Below are 22,946 nucleotides of genomic sequence, written 5' to 3'. Positions count from 1 at the left end.
AAATGTGTCTCGTTACATAAAAAAGAAGTTTTTATTAAAAAAAAAAGAGCGCCTTAAAGTATACTATATAAGATATGCATACAAATTTCGATAGCCGTTACGATATACTACGAAGTTAGGAACTGAACTACGATAAGAACGACAACAACATTTTGGTAAACTTACTTAATATATATAAATATATCTTTCCGATTTTTTCTACATGCGCATGCAACATGTTGCACAGGTGATATGAAATTTGTTAACTTCAATTACAAAGTGTTGAGAGGAAAATACTGTTATAAAATTATAACCATATATTCTGCCCAAAGCTCCTTCCATTGGTTTCTTCAATGACCGTGTAAAGGTTTTTAATTCGTTATGACAACTTATGTATCGAAATTTCGAATCCATTAAGTGTTTCCAAAACCCTACATATGATAAGGACATAATGCATTAAACAAGTTAAACTAAACCATCGTCAACAGCTGCCCCAAAAACAGTATTAAGCTGGGCTAAATAGCTTTAAATGTCTGAAGTTGCTTGCAAAGCTAATAAAACGGTTGTATCTGAGACACTTTCACGCTCTCAACACAACTCTCTGTTTTGCCAAATTTTTTGTTTTGCTCACATCGAGACATGCGCAGTGCCTTGGCTCGTGCGTGTATGCTCTCAACCTCAGGTGGTAGTAAGAGCATAGTGGTCACTCAAATGTACAAATACCTTTGTATTAAAAAAATATCCTCATTTTTGTTTGTTTCAATTTACTATAGAGCCGTTATTTGTAACAACTGTTACATAGCGCAGGGTTGCTTCATAGACTCATTTTTGACGTTTTCATATTTAATAGGGTTTATAGTTAAAGTTCACAGTTAGAGAAAGAATGATTCAATTAAAAATAGTTATTCATTAAATCTGTTCAGAAAGTCAAATTTAACAAAGTGTTTGCTTATAACTTTTCTAGGAAATAATTTTAGTTGAAATACGAAAATAACAGTTATATGCAGTTATTTGATAGCTTATGGGTTTGTGAACGTCTAGGTTAAGACGAATCGGCACCGAATGAGTGAATTTAGAAAGTTTACTCGTAATTATGCCAAAAATGAATGTGAACTATATGTCATCGATAAAGGTGGCTTTTGACATCACATTACTGAAAAATGGGTGTGACACTACTATTTCACGAAATTAGGACATTATCTTGAGTTTTTTCTGGTTACATATTTTGAATTTTTCGTGTTAAAATAAACATTTATACGGAAGTTGAGTCTGACCACGATTCCATTTCGATAATTACTAACCGATATTGGCCTTTGTAGTTTATGTGCATATAGTTCCACTACAAATAGTTAACAAAATCCACGGTTAAACATGCAAACTTCGTCATACCAATTTTCAACATTTCCAATTTTCATTGAACCCAAGATGGCAACACTGTTGCTAAATTTATGACGACTCTACTAAATAACTGCTAAAAAACCAGTCAAAATGGCAACACTATATCGAATGACACCCGTATTTTGTAAACAGGACTTCCTCTCAATAAAAATCCAATGCGGAGAGAGCAGAGAGCAGCGAATATGATGTAATGCAAATGACGGTAACGGTAAGTCAGAAGACTTCAGAGAACCGAAGAATTCAGCTACCACAGTGCTGGCTCGTTCAAACGGTTTGGATTCGCTAGCCTCCCGTCAATTAGAGTAAACGTAACGGTAAACGGAGCTCGCAACAACGCAAAGCAAATATAATTCTTATACAGGATACCACCAAATAACGAATATACATATGTACATGTGCATACACATAGATTTTCATTTTGCAAAAACGGTGTTTCTAAAATATTACTAATAACACACGAGTGCGTCGCGAAGTGATGAGGTAATTTCAAGAGAAAAAATTTTAGTATGAAATAATTTTGAATAAATGGTGAATTGGAAATTATGAAATTACAAGTGAAAAGGCTCGGTGCACACATACAAACATACACACATGCAAGTACATAAAATTGGGGAACTTCAAAGTGCTCCTACTCTACACACACACGTATGTACAAATATACGCACGCACGTAATAGGAAAAAATTTTCACAGGATTCGGTATGCGGTGCGAAGTAAAGGAAAATGTCCTTTGAAAAGTTTGTGAAATTAAAAAAATAATTTCGCGAAAATGTTAAAAATTCATAAGTGAATGTTGTATGTGAAAAATAATATTATTATTAATTTTTCGTTAGAAAGTGTGTGTGGAATTGTTCGTAGTTAAATGTATATTCATATAGACAGCTACACTTATACATTGCTATAACTGAAAAAAATTAAGAAAAAAAAAACAACAAAAAATAAAAAAAAATTAAATTTGTGTTCCGCACAACTCTAAAGCACTGAAGGACATTAATATTAATGAATAGTTTTACACACGCAAATCTTCCGACCATAAGTTAAGACCACAGCAAAGCGACGATGCGTCACCTCGCGTATACTTCAATAGCCCCCGCAAAAGCCAATACACCTTGTGTGCGGCCAAAAGGTGTTTGCGCGCTATACAAATATGCAAACCTACATATGTACATGCATATACGCATATCCATATACATTTGTGTTTGTGTAATTATTGTTTGGGTTGGGGAAAAAGTATTGCTTGACTTGCAGCTCGCGCTGCTGTTGGTAGCGACGGCGGTGGCGGTAAAGTTGGTGACGGGTGGCATGTTTGTTTTTGTATGACCAGGTACTTATTTGCTTTTGTGCGGTGAAATCAGCAGCGTGTATGTGCGTATAAAAGTGAAATAAAATTTGAACATTCACATTTATTTCGCTTTTTTTGGCATGGCCACCCCGCCTAATGTGAACACGCTTTTGACATTTGATTCTGTAGTGGAAAGTGGAAAAAATAAATTAGAGAATTTAATTACATATAGCCTACATACATATGTACATACCAATGAAGGTTATTTCACTGACTTTTGTAAGAAAACATATATTTTTTAGTTTCTTCTCCCAGCGTAATCTATCTTTTGACAGTTTCCATTACTTCTTTTTGATATTTTATCAGCTATGCAGCTCAATATATTATACATCGTTAGTTATTTTATGCTTTTCGTGGTGATTTCATTACAAAAAAAAACTCCATGAACTTTCTTGGCATATCATTTCAACTTTTAGGTCTTTTTTAGAACACGGTTTGTCGAAGTCTTCTTCTTCTGCTCTTTCTTGATGTCCAACGTTTTTTACTGATATCAAATTTTGCTTACAGTCATGAAACATCGTAGAAAAACATGTCGAGACATTTTTCGGAATCAAAAAACCCAGCTTATGCTTACAGTCCAGTGTAAAGAAGCGCGCCAGGAATCTCGTAGATTGTCTGAATATTCCGTTAATACTACTTTATCATCCCTTCTCATCATTACGCCAACATCTCTTTTATTCTCGCATAACTTCATTGTTTATTGTTGTAAAGGTCACAGCAGGGCTCCATTAAGCTTATTTAAAAGTTTAAGCCTTTTCTGAGATTAGATTAGAGTTTTTGTCGAAAAAAACCTTATTTTTTTACATTACTTTCTCATAGTCCCGGTTAGATAAAGTTGGGTTAGATTTCTGTTCCAAAATATTTTTTGTTCTATACTTAATTCATTTTCAAAAGCTCTCTCTCTCTTCAAATATGTATTTTTTACTAAAAAGTTAATATTTTCATTAGAGAAACATAATAAATTTAATATTTTCCTGACTAAACTGATGAGATTTTCACCATTTTTTACTTTTGGACCTTGATATTTGTTAGCTACACATAAATTTTTGATCACAGTGATTGAATTTTTGAAAATTTATAAAATATTTGATGTTTAAATAAATTCAATATTAATAAAAGAATCTTATTTTATAAGATTTAAGTCAATTTTTTACAAAAAAAAAAAAACAACGAAAATTTAATTTACAAAAATCTCACACAAAAATTATTGAAAATTCACTAAATTAATCAACAAAGAAATTATTATGTAATTATTTGAAACATTTGAGGATTTTTATTTAATATTTTTAGAAAATTTTAAATTTTTTAATTTTTTTTATTAAATTTGTAATTTTAAACTTTTTACTTAAATTTTGTATGATTTTATATAATGAATTTAATTTTTTATATTTTAATTTATAACTACACATAGATAATAGAATAAATGTCTTTCCATTGCATCTAACAATTTAATTATTAAAATATGAAATACTACGAAGCATAGAAAGAAGTATTCAAATATTAGGCAACGTGAAATACACTGAAAGAATCATATTAAAAAAGCATTTAAAAACAGAATAAATAACAACAACAATATTAACAATATTGGAAACAATATAATAATCAGCACTACAATAACATTAATATTCCACTTCTAAATTATTAAACCAACAAAATTGCGTAAATAAGTTGAAATCCAAAATGTTACGTATCCGCCATGGTGTACTACAAATTTTCCCAAACAAGCAGAGTTCACTGCAGCTGCTGATTATTCTTACTATACGATAGGACTTTGTAATGCCGACCAACTGTGCCAATTTTTGATATATGTATGTACGTTACTTTTAATTTAAACGACATTCATACTCTGGATCGATTTAATTACATATAATATGTAGAAGTAAATGCCTTGCGCTATGGTTCTTTAATTGAAAGCAAACAAATGTACTCAGCAACATGGTACATACAAACAAAATGTGCATACAAATATACTTTTGTCTTAAAGTATGCAGCCGATCAGGTGAACAAAAGTGGATATATACGAGTACGTACTTATGTGTGTGTATTATTTATGTGCGCTTACAAGTACTGCCAAGTATTGTATGTGAATGCAGAAAAATGTTCCCTGTAGGAAATTCTAGCTGGAGCTTTGGAATCGCAAAATACGGGAATACTTTTATATTGAAAATGTGAAGAAATGTGTGATTATTTTGGTAGTAATAAGAAATATAATCCTTCGAAAGGGACATTTAGAAGGCAGGGCTCATTATACGAGGTGTCTTCAAAAAATAACGGGAATTCTGGGTTTTTGTAAATAAATACAAATTCATTATTTTACATGTATGTCGTCGCCTTCAAAGTAGTCCCCATTCTCTATTATACACTTATGTATGCCAGGGTGTCAAAACCCTCTTCAAACTCGATTTTTGGAATAGCCTTTGGCTCTTTCAGCGATTTCTTGAGTGCTTGTAAAACGACGGCCCTTTAAGGTTCTCTTCGTTTTTGGCGAATATGGAGAATAGGGAATCGTTACAGTATTGTTTTTGGCTAAGAATTTACGAACAAGCAACAAAGGAGAAAACCCATTTGTTTAAGATTTTTGTAGGAGAAAACCACGGTTATGTTGAGCAATTGACGTAATTGCTCAAAACTTAACTCAAAGCAGAAGAAAACCTTATTATAGAAAAATGCGAGTTTAAGAATGAGTCGGCAGTCAGTTAAGGTTGCCATAGATTTCTATGTTTTCAGATCAACTCAGCTTATCAGCAGATGATGTTTCAAAATTTATATATTTTCAAAGGAAATGATTTCGAAATTTTTCAACTCAAATTACTTGGAAGAATCATGTTCAAAAATTAGATTCGCTTAAAGATTAGATTCTTAGGAATATTACCCAGTGATAATGAATTTTTTGGAAAGAAATTAAAGCATTGAAAAGTATAGATAATTTCAGTTGATTTTTCTCGAAAGTTAAGTTCTCGAACTTAAGATATTTTACAAAAATCGACTATTTCCGGTAACTGAAACATTACTTAAAAAAGTTGTGCTATAAGGCATTCTAAATATGACGGACCAGCGAAAATAATTTCCTGCAGGGCGCATTGCATGATAGCTTTCTATGTCAGTTTGTATACCCACCTGCTTAAACATCTAATAATTGGCGCAGACACTGGAGAAGACAATAAAACAAAAAAAAAGTAACAGACGACTGTAGCACCAGCACACACACATTATACTTAGATATCAATGGATGTATGTGGGTGCATAGGGCTTGAGCAAATATGCGTGTTGTATGAATGGCCAGCAATCCTACGCCCTTTTGCTTCGACGAGCTTACGCTGAGGCAATGAGGCAGCGCAGTCACCACCTGCTGACAAAGCGTGTAGTAGTCGTAGTATTTGCCAAGTAGAAATCCAAATGTGAGCGGGTGTACCCTAATTCACTGACTTAGCATGCGGCGTAAGTTGACAAAAGAGTCACGGAATAAATTAGTGCTTAATCACAACGCCACAGCGTCGCAGCGCTGGACGAACGAACGGACGAATGGACAAAAGAAAATGAATTTGGTAAATTAACTTAAAAAACCATAAAAAAAAGAAAACAAAAAATGGCAGAAATGTCTCCAAAATAGTAAAAAAGGAAGGCCAATCCAATTTCATCGGAATAAATGGCATAAAAAGTCAACTAATTGGAGCGAAGGTGTGCAAACGTACACGACTACGGTCAGCCGGATGAAGTGAAGTTAAAAGGAAAATATAAAAAATCGATAGAAATGAAAGAGCGACTTATTTTGGAGACATAACTTCAGTGTAAAAGTAATGAAAACGCAAAAGGTTCAACAGTGTGATGGGCAATAAAATTATACATAAATAACAGTTATATGAAAACAAAAGTGATAAAGATGAAAATAAAAATTTCTAATCATAGTTTGTAACAAATTAAGTGCTTTGTTGAAAGTTTAATAACTCCGTGGAGCCATTTTTGGTGAAGTGATTTTGTGGAAAACACATTTCTGAACATTTAAAATATGAAAAATAAGTAAATAGTCTAATAAAAATATATATAAATAAAAAAAATTTTAAATCAGAAATTAAAAAAAAAAAATACAACTAAAATACCGCTATGTTTTACGTCTCACTTTTTAATTGATGAAATTCTCACATTTTTTCGCTCCGAATAGTAATTTTCGTTTTGTTGTGGTTAAGCTAGTTGTTGCTAAGGATTTTTTTCGATTTGTTTGCCGTATGATATAACTCATACAATACTCGTATAATACAGTTATGCATATACACATACATCTACATGTATTTGTAATAACCTTAGACATTTGTCAGTAAAATCCTTGAAGTAGTAGGAGTGTTTAGAGTTTCAATTCTCATTAGTTAGAAGGACTGTCTATTGACTAATCGCCATGAAAAGTGTTTTCTAACAGTGACGGCACTTGCTTAGTGAGTTGAGTGCGTTTTTGCTATTTTCTGCATTATGGTTTGTGGACTCAAATATAATTTTGTATACTTTCATCACATAGTCAAATTGTGTATGCCAATAAAAAGAGAAGGTAATTGAAATTAGTAATTAGAAAGCTTATCTGTAAAGGAAATCTGTAGAATTCGCCTTCAAATACTTTTATTAAATAGCAATATCAATAGCGGTAACGAAAAAAGGCTCAATTCAGCAAAAAATCATTTTTCAATACTGTAGTTTTGGAATGTTGAACTAAAGGATTGCTTAAGCTAGCATAATCTTTCATCATTAATCTCGACAACGACAATATCATTTAGAACGATAAAACAATATTAGAGGTAAACCCGCCGTTCTTAATGTTCTAAGAATTCAATATCATTCATACGTTAGTCGGAAGAGCACTGGAGCTTCTGTGTGCTAAAAAATGGTTTCGTCTTATAAATCCAAAACATTCAATTAACTTTGGTTCATTCATGTGAATCCAGTAAAAAATTAATTTTCTTTTTTTTTTTCAATCGATCCAAACATTTTATTTACTTTCTGTCCATACTGAACTTAAATCTACATTGTATGTCTTATAGCTTCATATTCCCTTTCTATATATTTTCTCTTGGTTCATGAAGGTCTTAATATAAATTGTATAACATAAGTTGGAACATCTTTATTTTTTTTTTTAATTTCCCTATATACACATATTGTTATGTGTTTTACTGTATTTTATTTCTTCCAACGTTATTTGTAGAAATTGAATATTTTATTCAAAAGACTCCACAAAATTGGAAAATACTCATACTGTGGGTTCTTAAGATTCAAAAAAGTTCAAAGATAAATGGTTATAATCGCTACTGTAGTTAAAAGTCCAGATTTTGAGCTATGTTATTCAGATTAAGAAGTTAATTGGAGTTTAATGGCCTATACAAAAATGGTTTAACTTCGATTGCCAAAATTGAATTATATTATACTTTAATCGCTCTGCAGTCCATAAATATATGTACATTGTCTATAATCAATAACTTGAAGTTTCTGAATTTGGTTCCTTTAATACGGATGTCCACAGCACACTGGGATTATGGAGGGAACACTTCTCCGACCTGCTCAATGGCAGTGAAAGTACAACACCAGGATATGGCGAACACGATTCCCCAATCGATGACGATGGAATAGATGTTCCATTACCCGACCATGAAGAAATTCGAATAGTAATTACCCGTTTGAAGAACAACAAAGCGGCGGGGGCCGATGGATTACCGGCCGAGCTATTCAAATACGGCGGCGAAGAACTGATAAGGTGCATGCATCAGCTTCTTTGTAGAATATGGTCGGAAGAAAGCATGCCTGACGATTGGAATCTTAGTGTGCTCTGCCCAATCCATAAGAAGGGAGACCCCACAATCTGCGCCAACTACCGTGGTATAAGTCTCCTCAATATCGCATATAAGGTTTTGTCGAGCGTATTGTGTGAAAGACTAAAGCCCACCGTCAACGAACTGATTGGACCTTATCAGTGTGGCTTTAGACCTGGAAAATCTACAATGGACCAGACATTCACAATGCGCCAAATCTTGGAAAAGACCCGAGAGAGAAGAATCGATACTCACCATCTTTTTATCGATTTTAAAGCTGCCTTCGATAGCACGAAAAGGAGCTGCCTTTATGCCGCGATGTCTGAATTTGGTATCCCTGCAAAACTAATACGGCTATGTAAGCTGACGTTGAGCAACACCAAAAGCTCCGACAGGATCGGGAAGGACCTCTCCGAGCCGTTCGATACCAAACGAGGCTTCAGACAGGGTGACTCACTATCGTGCGACTTCTTCAATCTATTGCTGGAAAAAATAATACGAGCTGCAGAACTAAATAGAGAGGGTACAATCTTCTACAAGAGTGTACAGCTCCTGGCGTATGCCGATGATATTGATATCATCGGAAGCAACAACCGCGCCGTTTGTTCTGCGTTTTCCAGACTAGATAAAGAAGCGAAGCGTATGGGTCTGGTGGTGAATGAGGACAAGACGAAATATCTCTTGTCATCAAACAAACAGTCAGCGCACTCGCGTCTTGGCTCCCACGTCACTGTTGACAGTCATAACTTTGAAGTTGTAGATAATTTCGTTTATCTGGGAACCAGCATTAACAACACCAACAATGTCAGCCTTGAAATCCAACGCAGAATCACTCTTGCCAACAGGTGCTACTTTGGACTGATTAGGCAATTGAAAAGTAAAGTCCTCTCTCGACGAACCAAAATCAAACTCTATAAGTCGCTCATTATTCCCGTCCTGATGTATGGCGCTGAAGCGTGGACGATGACAACACCGGATGAGACGACTCTAGGGGTTTTCGAGAGAAAGGTTTTGCGCAAGATTTATGGTCCTCTAAACATTGGCAACGGCGAATACCGCAGACGATGGAACGATGAGCTGTACGATTTATACGACGACATTGACATAGTTCAGCGAATAAAAAGACAGCGGCTACGCTGGCTAGGTCATGTTGTACGGATGGAAGAAAACACTCCAGCTCTGAAAGTATTCGATGCAGTACCCGCTGGAGGAAGCCGCGGAAGAGGACGACCTCCACTCCGGTGGAAAGACCAAGTGCAAAGTGACCTGGCTTCACTTGGTGTTTCCAGTTGCCGCCAAAAAGCAAAAAGGAGGAATGAGTGGCGCGCTCTGGTGGATTCGGCTATAATCGCTTAAAGCGGTTCCTACGCCAAATATATATATATAATATGGAGATAAATGTTTCTATACCAGTTAATCTGTTCATTATCACCGTTCTTGAATTTACACCATCAACTAAGTTGCTGACGTCACGTTAGCTCATTACAAAAGAATTTAGTTTACAAAAGATGACTCAAGTGGTTTTAAATAAATAAATTCTAGGGATTAGTCTGTATTCAACCAAAATTCAATATAGTCTGTGTGGAAACATACCATTAGAACTTGTACATATATTTTGATATAAGGGACAATTATGGATATGGGGTTACTTCTAATATTATTCTAACAAACAAGGGGTTTTGGGAATTATTAGAAGTAATAAAATATCTGAGCAGAAATTCATGAGACAATTTATGTGAGAACTTCACATGAATCTCATTACAAATATTATTCGAAATGTAAAGGATCTCAGATTTTGATATCCGCTAGGAATGGTACCGAAAATATATTTAAAAGAAAATAATAAATATTTTTATATATCTTCCCACTTCATTCTTCACAGGTATAAAGAACGTGACATACTATGCGCTTAACGGAATATCTTAATTGATAAAGGCGTAAATGTCAACCAGCATGAGAAAGCATTGGAAAACTATCGAACACTATATTTCAGTGTAATTACAGGCAATACAGTTAACGAAGAGTGATTTTTTTTATTAAAAAAAGGTGGAATTGACAGGGGGCAATTTAAGAAAGGTAACAATTGCATTAATATATTTGTAATTTAACAACTTAAAAAATATTTTCTTTTAACAGTTGGAAGAAAGCACACGAGCAGTGAAACAGTAAAATGGCTAAGTCTAAAAATAATAACCTGCTAATTCACGGACTCATTTTGGTGACTATTTTGGCAACTGCCAAAAGTGCCGAGGCGGAAATTACAATGGAGGCAGCATTTCAAGGTACAAACCAACATACGTGGATACATACGTATATATGACAGCTCACATTACGTTATGTTTTTACGACTTCATCAAATGTCACACGAGTTCAGGAGTTATAATGCTCCCCTTGTAGTATGTCTCGAACTCGGCATTGGCTAATAACAGTAGTCAACAGGCTTCCGCTGGAATTTGATATTGCTGTCAAAAATTGCAGTGCTGAAAATTAGCTGTGGTTGTCATAATTTTACAACACTTGTCGAAAGGGTGGCTTTCACAAAACGTAAAGAAATATGCTAAAGGGCATATAATATCTGTTGCAAGGTGTGAGAAAGTTCTCCTGAACAAAATTTTTTTGCAATAATTCAAGGGTGTTAACTAACCCCATCATATGAAAACAAAGTTCGACACTAATGAAATTAGAAACACCACTAAAAATGTTTTTAAACTTGGGAAAGGGTGTTATTGATATGTTGTTGTATAACTAACTGTTTCATATATCACTTAAAGAGAGGCTCTTAAAAAGCATGTAATTAAGAGATCAAAGTCAGAAAATAGTAAACTTCTGAAGTCATATATTTCGACGAAAAACAATTCTCTCGAAAACTCTTAGTGCCGTCTCATCGGATGTTGCCATCGTCCACGCTTCTGCACCATAAAGTAGGACGGGACTAATGAGGGACTTGTAGAGCTTAGGTTTTGTTTATCAAGAGAACACTTTACTTTTCAATTGCCTACACAGTCCATAGTAGTTATGATTGTCAATAGTGACGCGAAGGCGCTGACTGTTTGTTTTATAACAGGAGATATCGTCATCACTCATGATCTCACATCTATCTTTGTTCGACAGTTCAAAAAAGTCTTGTCAATATTTGGATTTTTACGGTTCTGAAATCTGCTCTATGAATTATTGTGATTCTTCTACCTCATAGCTTCTTAAGCACAAATACTGTCCATGAGAAGAGTTACAAGTAATGTTTCTAAGAATTCCAAGAAACATGATATGTTATATCCAGACTTTATTTGTTAGATTATCGATCAGTGTTCTACCGGAGCGTCAGAACTTCCATCTTTGATTTGTTGATTTAAGTTCTGTTAGTCATATCTCTGATCCATATAAATACTTGAGACTCTTCTGAAAGTTAGATTGAGAGACCCATCACTATAGTTTATAATTCTTGCCTGGTCCTACGATACTTAACTTATGATCTTGAATTTTCATTTTAAACTTAGGCCACTGTGGTCACACGAGTCCATGCGAACAATTGTGCTATGAAATTCACGATGGAATGTACGAGTGCGATTGCATTGAAGGTTACGAGCTGAACAAGAACGGTTACAGTTGTCAAGGTAAGTGCACTCGAAGTAATATGGAAATCGGAAGCCATAGATAATATTATATAAGAAGCTTGATATTTGAATATTCACTCGGAGGAAAGTTTGAGGGGACAGCGGTATATTAAATGACTATCTCAAGACGATAAAGTCTCTGCAAAAAGCTCTCGTCACTCACACATACAGCTAGTTACAAATATTCCAAAAAGGATTTTCGAAAATTGAACTCATCATTCAGAAAGATTTGTTCGGGAAATCCGACATTCTCTCTATCTATCGGATTTCTCTATCAAAACTTTTGGTATTATATCCCTATTGGAGCATCCACTGACTTATCAAACTTTTCACGCGCCTAAAACTCCTTATATCGATAATTTACAACTCTACTTTCTTTCTTCTTAGTAATCAACTCCACGAACAGTGCGGATGGTCGTTCCAAATCCGACGAGGATGTACTTTATCAAAAGGGCGCCTCATTTAGCGCCAAGCTCGGCTATGCGCCATCAACATCATCAATGGCAGGTGACACAGCGAATGGAGTGGAGGCTTCTGCGCCCATCTCGTCGGCATCATTCTCGATGGAGGATGTCGAGGGTGTAGAGGACGATAATTTTTTCTACGACGATACGAAACGCAACGACCAGCGTACAAAGGTCAATTCAAACGATTATTACATATCATCTGAAGACGTCTACTTCAGTAATGGCGATGAACAAGAGTTAACTAATACTAGCCAAGATGTACCTGAGTTGAAAACTAAACTGACAGAGCCGACAACGACACGGGGCGCAATCAATTCCCGCCGCGTTGTAGTAACTGCCACAACTGACGATCCCCTAGAAGTGTCAGCAAATAAGAAATCCATACGTATCCATTTGAAAGCGGAAACCAAACCTACAGCAATTAATACTGGGTCGCATAAGACAAGGACTTTAGCTCGCAATCAAAAGAGCACCACATCGTCAGCATCAACAACAACTACCACACAAGCAATTAATCATAATGATAATAAGAAAAATAAGCTAATGAATCAAGACAGCAATGACATAGATATGGATGAGCCGAGTTTTAGTGGTGTCGCCGCCAAGCAGCCCCACCTGCGCACAACCAGTCAAAGTCAAAGTACATATCAGGATCGAAATACTGCAGAAGCAGTAGATCTCTACAATAAAAACAATAAAAGCAACAATGCCAAGCAATCAGCTGCAGCAGGCGTGAGTTCCAAATTGAGCAAGTTGACCAATGCGAGTGTGAACAGCTCGGCTTCTACGAAGTAAGTTTAATATAGTTTTTGAAAGATTTATTTTACTTTGTCCCTGGTCTCCGCAGTGGTCACGCTTGCGACTTGGATTGCGGCACGGAGGGCGTATGCGAACGTATGGACGACACTAACAAATGCCTTTGTCCCTTCGGTAAAAGCGGTGAGAGCTGCTTGGAAGGTGAGTACAGTGATGTGTTAAGCTAGCAGACCAACTAAATTTGATTTGTTTTTACTTTTTAGAAATCAAAATCCGCACGCCGAAGTTTTCCAAGCATTCGTGGTTAGCTTTTCCGGCACTCAGGGGTGCCTATAAACACGTGCAGGTAAGCGAGAAATTTCGTCTCGTAGTTAGATAGGTTAGATTGAGCGACTGAGCTTGAGGTATGATCTCCCTCCTGATCTAAGCCTTCGAAGTTTTATCATAAAACTCATATATACATTCACTTTTTAACATCTTAATTGGCCCAACCTCTGTTGAACTAAATTTGGCTGAGACCACATAGGTTCTGGGCAAATAGAAATGTAAAATATTTCACATTTAAGAAAGACTAAAGTTCAAAAAATATTGTATCGGATTTTAAATATTAGATATAAATTCTATAATATGATATAATCTGTCCCAACTCTGTGACTTCAAGCTCGGTACCATGTGGCGCATAGTACTACTTCACTTAGTCTTTTCATTAAGCAGGAGGCTTTGATATTGGCAAGATCTACCCAAACTATAACGAAATCGCCAGTATTAAAGATAATTTTTTACAGATACGAGTTGAATTTCGACCAGAGTCATTCGATGGCATAATACTACTAAGCGGTGAGAGGGATGATCTAACCGGAGATTTTATGGCGCTTCTATTGAATAAAGGATTCGTTGAATTTTGGTGAGTATTCCTTGATTTGACTTCCTCAGAAAGTTTAACAAACATGTATTTTTCTTACAAAAGGTTTGATTGTGGTTCAGGCGTAGGCAGTGTTCGTTCACGTGAGACCATATTGTTGAATGAGTGGAACTCGGTGATAATTTATCGTCACCGTTGGGATGCGTGGTTGGTATTGAACCATGGCACCAAAGTGCAGGGACGTTCTAATGTAAGTTAAATTCACTTCTATAACTTTCTTAAATAGTTTAAAATATTTTATTCATCTTTTAGGGACTCTTTTCCCGTATAACCTTCCGAGAACCGGTCTTTCTTGGCGGTACTGGCAACATTACGGGCTTAACAAAACGTTTACCCGTTTATAATGGATTTATCGGCTGCATAAGACGCTTTGTGGCAAACGAACATGAGTACAAGTTCGAGGAACATCCATTGGGAGATGTCAACAAGGGTTTTGACATACGTAAGTGTTATTCCGATTTGTATTAGTAACAATTATCTATATTTATTTAATTTCGCAGAGGACTGTGTAACTGACAAATGCTTCACGTATCCTTGTCAACATGGCGGCAAGTGTTTGCCCTCAGACCAGGGCGCTGTTTGTCTCTGTCCTATAGGCTTCGTGGGCGATCTTTGCGAAATACGCATGGATCTTCAGGTTTGTTGGAGATTATTGTGCTATAATTTTTTATTTCTAATAAAATCTTCTCGATAGGTACCCGCTTTTAACGGTTCGTCCTTCCTGCGTTATGCGCCACTTGGCGATAGTGCGCTTATTTGGTTGGAATTGAAGGTTGGTATTATCGAAAAGTCTAATTGTTTAATTAGAATTGCTTTTATTACTTCATGTTCTTTGTTTTTAGGTTATATTGAAAGCTGAACAACCCGATGGTCTAATATTATATTCGGGTTCGGAGAAACATGGCGACTTTATCGCCTTATCACTAAGTGGTGGTTTTGTTGAGTTTGTCTTTGATCTTGGCAGCGGACCAGCTATTGTTAGGTATGAGTTTGGCACTGGTAGATATTTTCAATATTCCCCACGAGGTGCATTTGTTGAAAATTCAATTTTATAAATAATTCACCACAAGGTGTATTTGTATAAATTTGATTTATATTTTCAAAATATAAAAGTTCACCACGTGGTGCTTATTTGAAAATATCGATTGTTAAGTTTGTGTTAATTTGATAAGGAGCTTCTTTAAATTCGTAAATGTTTAGAAGGAATATCTCTAGTGAAATGACAAACCTGATAATTTATTGAATTATTGAATATATTATATTGTGATTATTATATATTTCCAGGAGCGAGTACCCGTTAGCGATTGGACAATGGCATACGGTAAAAGTGTCACGTACCGCTCGGTTAGCGGTTTTGAAGGTAAAGAAAATAATACTTTATTATAAAATATTGATATACCGTTGTATCTTGCCTCTTGCTTTAGGTCGATACATATCCCGAAGTAATGACAATCTCATCAAACGGTTTCTGGCATCTCTCACTGCCTGAAAATATATTTTTGGGTGGCGTGAATCACGAAGATAAACTACCTTTGGATCTGAAATCGAAAGCGTTTTTCGTGGGATGTATACAAAAGGTAGAAAAAACTTCTTTCCGAAAAAATATATATTTACTCAACGGTATTACAGATCGACATCAATGGGCATTCGCTATCGATTATTTCGGAAGCTTTAGGCGGCACCAACATCGGAAATTGCCCGCATGCTTGCGTGGCTAGACCCTGTGGACCGCTTGCCGAATGTATACCACAAATGGAGAGTTATGAATGTCGTTGCAATGCTTTCAGTACGCAATGCAATATGGCCGCCGAGGTGCCAATCGAAGAGTTACAAAAGAATAAAGCGAAGAAAAAGGATAATAAAGAGAAATACAAAATTAATGGTAAACATACAGCACATATGGCCAAGCATACCAAGGAGGGTGGACACGCAAAATTGCATATGAGTAAAGTGCCTATGAAAAGTATAAAAGCCCCCAAAACTTACCACACCACCATCAGTCCGCCATTAACGGAGCGGCCTGCGTCTACAAGTCACAGACGCATGGAACATGGTAGCCATCATATGGAGACATGGGAACCGCTACCGCTGGATGAAGATGTGGTTGAGAAGACAGACGATGATATAATATATCGAGATGCACGTCGTCTGGATGAACAAAACTACTATAACGAAGCACCGTTACACCGCAAACATAACAAAGAAAAGCGTAAAGAGAAACAGGCAACAAAGGAAAGTGAATTATGGTCGACGAAACCTAGTGATAATTCCAAGGTCCGCGGTAAGGATGATCACGAGCACAAAAGCGCTTACAATTTTAAACTAAGTCGATTGCCGACTCACTACGAAAGCTTTCAAACGAACCCTGAAATAGACATACTGACATTCGATGATAATGTCGAAGTGGAAATCGGTGTGGAACAAGACAAGGATTACGAGCAGTCGCAAGATGTGAAACAGAGAAATGGTAACGACAACAACAATGACATAGGATCGACGCAGGATATTTTCAAGGGAGATGATATCGACAGTATTCCTCTAGCTTGGAAGACTGATGAGCAAGCTGACGATCGGCGGCACGCGCACGATGCTATGAACGAAGAAACAAAATCCGAACCATTTTTCGTGGACGATTTACTATTCGACACCAAAAGTGACGGCAATCAAGATTATCATCGCAAGGAGCTGGTGCAGGATATGCGACGCATACTTGCCAATGGTCCCGAGAATACATCCAATAACAAAGCGTTGAAGTTAGTAGTAGATGAATACGATTATGAAAATGACGATAGCAGTCCAGAAGACCCAACGAAATCAAATCTAGATAATAAAAATAGTGATAACAGCACTTTTAGCATGTCTTCTGAATTCGACGCTGAATTTAGTGAAGTGAATGATGACATACTCGAACCGGTGCAAACTGTCGTGGAGGAAAAATCGACTACACTCGCGCAACATAAACCGTCCCCCACAATTGACACCCAAACGGACTGGAGTCTGTTGAAGAAAATGAAATTACCGGCGGATCATCAGAGTCAATTCGTTGGAGTACGCAAAAATTTCGGTGCTTGCTTTGCCGGCGAAGACAGCTACTTTCATTACAACGATGCCGAGACGATGAGTCAGGTTATAAGCTATAATATAGACTTGAATTTACGCATTAAGACACACTCACCGAATGGCGTTATACTTTGGACGGGTCGACAAGGGACGACGGAGGAAGATGCGGACTTTTTATCTTTGGGAATTGAAAATGGGTATGTAAATGAGTGTATTCGTTGAAGCAGTGAAGTACAGTAAAGTTCAAAAATTCAAACTGAACCTAGTAGTGGGGCGCTTTATACTTTATTGAATTAAAGATTTTAAGTTGGTGTTAAAAAATTGAGAAATGCTTTAATCACTTTTAACTTGCAGTTATCTACATTTTCGTTACGATTTGGGTTCCGGTGAGGTCGATATAAAGTTCAACACGAGCAGAGTAAGCGACGGTCTTTGGCATCGCGTTCGTGCATTCAGGTAAGTAAATATTTTTATAATAAGCCTTTGAATACTATACGATTGTTTGGAGTTGGAATGATTTGAAATGAGTGAGATCGTGCCGAAATCTTACCTTGTTTAGTATATCGAGGGGTCTCCTTTACCACGACTTTGTCCAAATAGGTCAAAGGGTTCTGGTGATCGTCTATGAACTCCTCATACTCGTATATCTTCGAAAACAATGAACCTCAAAATAATAGTATTACTTCTTTTTAATAAGCTATAAGCTATATGTCACTGGAATTAAGTTTCTGAAGATCAAGATCAATAGTGATTTCCGTCTTGGATAACTATTTAGTAATACGGGGTGATTATATCATACTGACCTTTCCAACACCAATAATTTTCTTAGAAAAGGAACTCAACTTCGGTAGGATTACAGAGCTAGTGAGCGCCTATGGCTCCGCAAAGAAGTAAAGGGCCATGTTTCGAATCTGATCTTGGTGGGTGTTTTTTTTTATAGTTTCGTTGATAAAATGGGTTAAGATTTTGAGGTTTCGCCTATCTATCCGATACTGGTGTAGAGGTATCGACTGCAGCCTCCAGATCTGCGGCCAAGTAATAGGCTTGGTTATATTACCTTTACTCGATCGCCAGAGGTGAATCAGATGGCAGATGCTATATATGTATTTGTTTTTTCGCTAGTAAGCTAGCGAGAATAAAAATTAATCATCTGAGAAAATTTGTGATGCATTTAAGGAGCTTTGTGCGTACTGGAGATCTAACTTCGGAATATTTGTGCCTTCACATAGGACTTGTCTTTATACTAAAAATATAAATGTGGACCCTCAACTAACCTCTCATTTGCCTTTTAAAAAATATAAAAAGATGTAAATAATTTTAATTCAACTTGATTCAACTTCAACAGAGACTCACAAGCTGGCTATTTGGAAATTGATGGCAGAAAAACAACAACACAATATTCGCCGGGCAAATTAAAGCAGTTGAACACAGACACGGGACTTTATGTCGGTGAGTGGTTAATTTTATTTTTTTTAGTATAAAAATTATTTATTTTTTATAATTTTTAATTAATTAAATATTAAATTTTTTAACAGGTGGCATCCCCAACACAATCTATTTCACACGACGAAAATATGCTAATGGCATTGTCGGCTGTATTTCCGAGATCGTGTTGGCTGGCGAATTGAAATTGAATTTCGATCCGAATACGCTGGGGACGGCACACAATGTCGAAACGGGATTACTTTGAAATACCGTTATAAAAACGTATCAACAACCGTCAATACTACTGACATTAGTTTAATATACTGTTTGGTTTGTTAGAGCAGTGAGTACTTTTTCGGTTTGTACAAAGAGATGATTTTACACATACAAAGGGTAGAAAACGTTGAAGAAAGAAAGAAATAAATCTAAATTAGTTAAACTTAGAAGGTAGCTAATATGTATACATGTATACTATAAATATATACACACACAAACAGAGAGACACAAATTTGCAGCAGCAAAAATTACGCATAAATAACGTACATACATACATACATACACACAGACATAATATATATATACATCTATATATATAAATATATATTTTAAATAATGCTTCAACTAAGCCTGTGACTGTCAATATTTAAATACAAAATAAATTAATGAAAAAAAAAATAAAAAAAAAACTATTGTAACAAAAATGTATGCAGAACACCACACAAAATATTATAGTATAAAAAATACAAATAAAAATTAAAATAAAAAAAATTAAAGAAAAACTAAACCAAACCAGCGTAATGAACTTAAGAAGGCTAATTTGCATCGCATTTTTCTACAAAAACCAGCAAATTTAACAAAAACAAAAACATATTGCAAAAACAAAACAAAAACCGTGAAAGTAGGGTTAGTTGTACTGAGTGTTAAGCTTGAATTCTCAAAAAATTCATTCATGTCACGTAAACGTAAGCAAAAAACCAGGGGCAAACGATTGCTAGAAGTACAGTGAAGCGCGAAGAAAATGCAGCAACACATAATAAATGAAAGAATATAATAATAATGCATACATACAGACAACATACGCATATATATGCACATATGTATATTCGTCTGTATGCAAACTTGTATAACTGTATACTATATATAAGCATTATAATGTAGTGTAGATATTGGTGTTAACACAAATACTCTCAAACACACATACAAACATACATATGAACGTCTGCTACAGAAGAAACGATAATTTATTTGGTGTTGTAGTGGTAATTGTAAGTTAACTTTAAACTCACAAAAACAAAACTATGTATGAAACTTGCAGATGTGCAAATACGATATCATTTATATGTTTAAGAGATGGTAAATAGAAACGAAAAAATAAATAAATATATATTAAATGAAAAATAAAAAAACAAAAAATATATAAGAAGAGAAAAATAACTAAGCAAAATGCAAAAAAAAAAAAACACTTTTTATAGCGAAATTTTGAAAATTTTTAAATTGTATTAACACAAACAAACAACAAAAAAGCATAATATGACATTTGCATATGCAAACTATGTATTTATCAACAACAAAAAATAAAACAAGCAAACAACAACAACAATTAGTGCGAAACTTACACGCTTTACATGAATATATGTGTATGTACTATTTAGGATATGTCTCACATATGTATATGCTAACAGCCACTAGCTAAACAACACAAGCCAAGTGTAATCAAGCGTTTTCAAAAGCAAACAAAATATATATAAATAAAAAACAAAAAAAAAAATCACAAACACACTCATACACACATACAAAATAGTAAATATGTATATACATACAGACAGACATGCATAAATTCATAAATACATACTACAATTTTTGAAACCCACTTTTACTTATTTCTCCAGCAAACATATCAAATTTGTTCATAGAAAGTCAGCGCATTTACTTCACTTGCTTGTGAAATTTTTTAATTAATTTAATTTATATAAACAGTTAGTTTTTTGATTATTTTTATACTAAATAAGACATTAATTTTCCAATAATCCCATTTTTTCTAAGTAACTGTCATTAGGATGTGCATTTTTGCAAATTAAATTTTTCTAACCAAAAAAATATATTAATTTAAATAAAAAAATGTTTGAAACCAATTTTATGATATGCAAATATTTTTATAAACAATTATGGGCGATATGGCAACCATTTTTTCTTTTTTAAAAACTTTCTTATGTTAAAATAAATATTATTAAATAATAACAAATTACATATCCTTTTGAACAGTTACATATATAGATGCAGCTTTAAATTTATCGAGAAAAGAAAATTAATATTTTTTTCGGAAAAATTTTATGTCACTTAAAAAGTTACTGATTTATCATGTGCGACCAGATATTATAAATCTGCATACCAAAGTTTTAATTTCTTTTTATCTTTTCATCACATATCCATTTTTATCAAATACATACGCCTGTCCATTTCCCAAGTCAATTAAGTGAATTTGTCAATTAATCGGATATCAATTAAGTGCTTTCGCTTATATGCAACGAATTGAAAAATTTTACTTTCATTTTAAATTAAAAAATTATAAATTCCAGTGGAACATCTCTAACTCGAATCACGATAATCCACCAAAAAACTTCGAGTTAAAGAGACTTTAAGTTATACAATATTCCCTATAACATACGATTTTTCAAAAAGCCAATTCAAGAGTTCGAGTTTTTTCGAGAATTTGAGTAAAAGAAGTTTGAGTTATGGAAGTTCCACTGTATTGAAAATTTCTCAACACAAAATTAATTTCAATTTAAATTTTACCAGTTTCGTTCGAAATATTTTCTTACACAGCAGCGCACATGTGGTCAAAATAGTAGTTTAACTGATCAAAATTCTAAAGTCATTACATTAAATTTCTTTTTTTTTAGTTTCATAAAATTATTTCGTAGATATTACGTCCGTCCTAGAAATAGTGAGCGAGCAGAATTAATTATTGTAAAATGAAAATTGTTTTCAATGTTTTTTTCACAAATTATATGCTGGTATCTTGATAAATCATTGGGTATTTGAATTGAATTTGGGTATTTTGAATATTTCGTTAAAAAAGTTACACAACATTATTTCTATTATTATTAAATTTAAAGCTAGAAACTTCTTTCGATTTTTATTGGTGTACAAAGTCATTGACTTTTGGAATTTTCAGCCTAAAATTAAAAAAAATTAATTTAAAAAAATTTTATTAAATGTTCACTATTGCATCACATTAACACGTCCACTAAAAACACTTTCTGTTATTGAAAAAATAGTTTTTAAATTTTTTATTAAAAATACAACCCTGAAGTCTACTATAATTTATTCACTCCTTCATCATACTGCATTTTAAAACATTTTTTATTTACACATCTTTGTTAAAAAAAAAAGAAAACACAACTAAAAAGCTTTACTGTCCATGTAACTAATTGATTTATCAAAAATTATCGCAATAATATTTAACAAAACCAAAAAACGCAAACAATATGTGCAAAACAATCTAGTAGCAAAAATGCGTATTTATTGATTGTATACACCGAATGAAGCAAACAAATAAATACAGATAAATGAATTGATGCCTATGAACGTAATTCGTTTGAATTTGATTTTTAGATTTTTAGGTTGGAAGGGAATAATGATGGACAAATAATACAGAGCAAGAAGATATATTCGACACACGAAAGGATATTTAATAAATTCAGTTTTATAAAAGTATCTCTCACATTATTGGTATTGAAATTACAAACAAAAGAGATGTCACCTACTTATATGGCAACGAAATCTTCAGATGAGTGCCACTAATATATTAACTATTCAATTAGGAAAACAATGAATACCCTATAGCTCTAATTCAATGACTCTTCTATCTTTATAATAGTGAATATTCCCATACATTCTCAAAATATGTGTATAAATTCATTAAGGCAATTAGTGGCGCAACATTTAGCGAATTAATAGCGTATAGATTTTTGCCGGCGTCTTCCTTTGGTACAACATATGCACATACATACACATAAATGCACAGACAAATATCAAAAATAAATAAATTTAATAATTAATTTCAACATTATTTTCTTCCAACTAAAATGAGCACAGACTTACTTTCATTTTCCTGTCATTATCCACAATCAAATTTGCTTTTTGGCTTGTCCTTGAAGACTTCAAGTGAGACACTCTTAGCAATTGTATTACAAATTGA

At 34.4% G+C, this 22,946-nt stretch overlaps 1 protein-coding gene across 2 annotated transcripts; it reads left to right on the top strand.

Moving 5' to 3' along the window:
• Nucleotides 1–1,614: 1,614 nt before the first annotated feature.
• On the top strand, nucleotides 1,615–22,333 carry LOC105214523 (uncharacterized). 2 transcript variants are annotated; one of them, XM_011188010.3, is made up of 19 exons: nucleotides 1,615–1,857; nucleotides 10,387–10,580; nucleotides 10,641–10,786; nucleotides 11,999–12,115; nucleotides 12,503–13,373; nucleotides 13,430–13,539; nucleotides 13,602–13,684; nucleotides 14,124–14,242; nucleotides 14,306–14,450; nucleotides 14,513–14,702; nucleotides 14,761–14,897; nucleotides 14,955–15,032; nucleotides 15,103–15,242; nucleotides 15,545–15,620; nucleotides 15,685–15,837; nucleotides 15,890–17,517; nucleotides 17,675–17,776; nucleotides 18,666–18,769; nucleotides 18,856–22,333. In XM_011188010.3, exons 3-19 carry the CDS (start codon nucleotides 10,675–10,677, stop codon nucleotides 19,008–19,010), a joined length of 4,320 nt encoding a protein of 1,439 aa, XP_011186312.1. In that variant the 5' UTR covers nucleotides 1,615–1,857; nucleotides 10,387–10,580; nucleotides 10,641–10,674; the 3' UTR covers nucleotides 19,011–22,333. The 2 variants fall into 2 exon arrangements, with proteins under 2 accessions (XP_011186312.1, XP_054089694.1); XM_054233719.1 differs by lacking the exon at nucleotides 1,615–1,857 and adding an exon at nucleotides 2,046–2,171.
• Nucleotides 22,334–22,946: the final 613 nt, after the last annotated feature.

This window comes from Zeugodacus cucurbitae, chromosome 6 (assembly GCF_028554725.1).
Source record: "Zeugodacus cucurbitae isolate PBARC_wt_2022May chromosome 6, idZeuCucr1.2, whole genome shotgun sequence".
Lineage (NCBI taxonomy): Eukaryota > Metazoa > Arthropoda > Insecta > Diptera > Tephritidae > Zeugodacus > Zeugodacus cucurbitae.
This window is presented reverse-complemented; position numbering and strand designations above follow the sequence as displayed.

Coding starts and splice junctions, on each gene's coding strand:
- LOC105214523 (XM_011188010.3), top strand. CDS start 10,675: ATGGCTAAGTCTAAAAATAATAACCTGCTAATTCACGGACTCATTTTG. Junction 15,243..15,544: donor AGCGGACCAGCTATTGTTAG/GTATGAGTTTGG, acceptor ATATATTTCCAG/GAGCGAGTACCCGTTAGCGA. Junction 17,518..17,674: donor TCTTTGGGAATTGAAAATGG/GTATGTAAATGA, acceptor TTTAACTTGCAG/TTATCTACATTTTCGTTACG.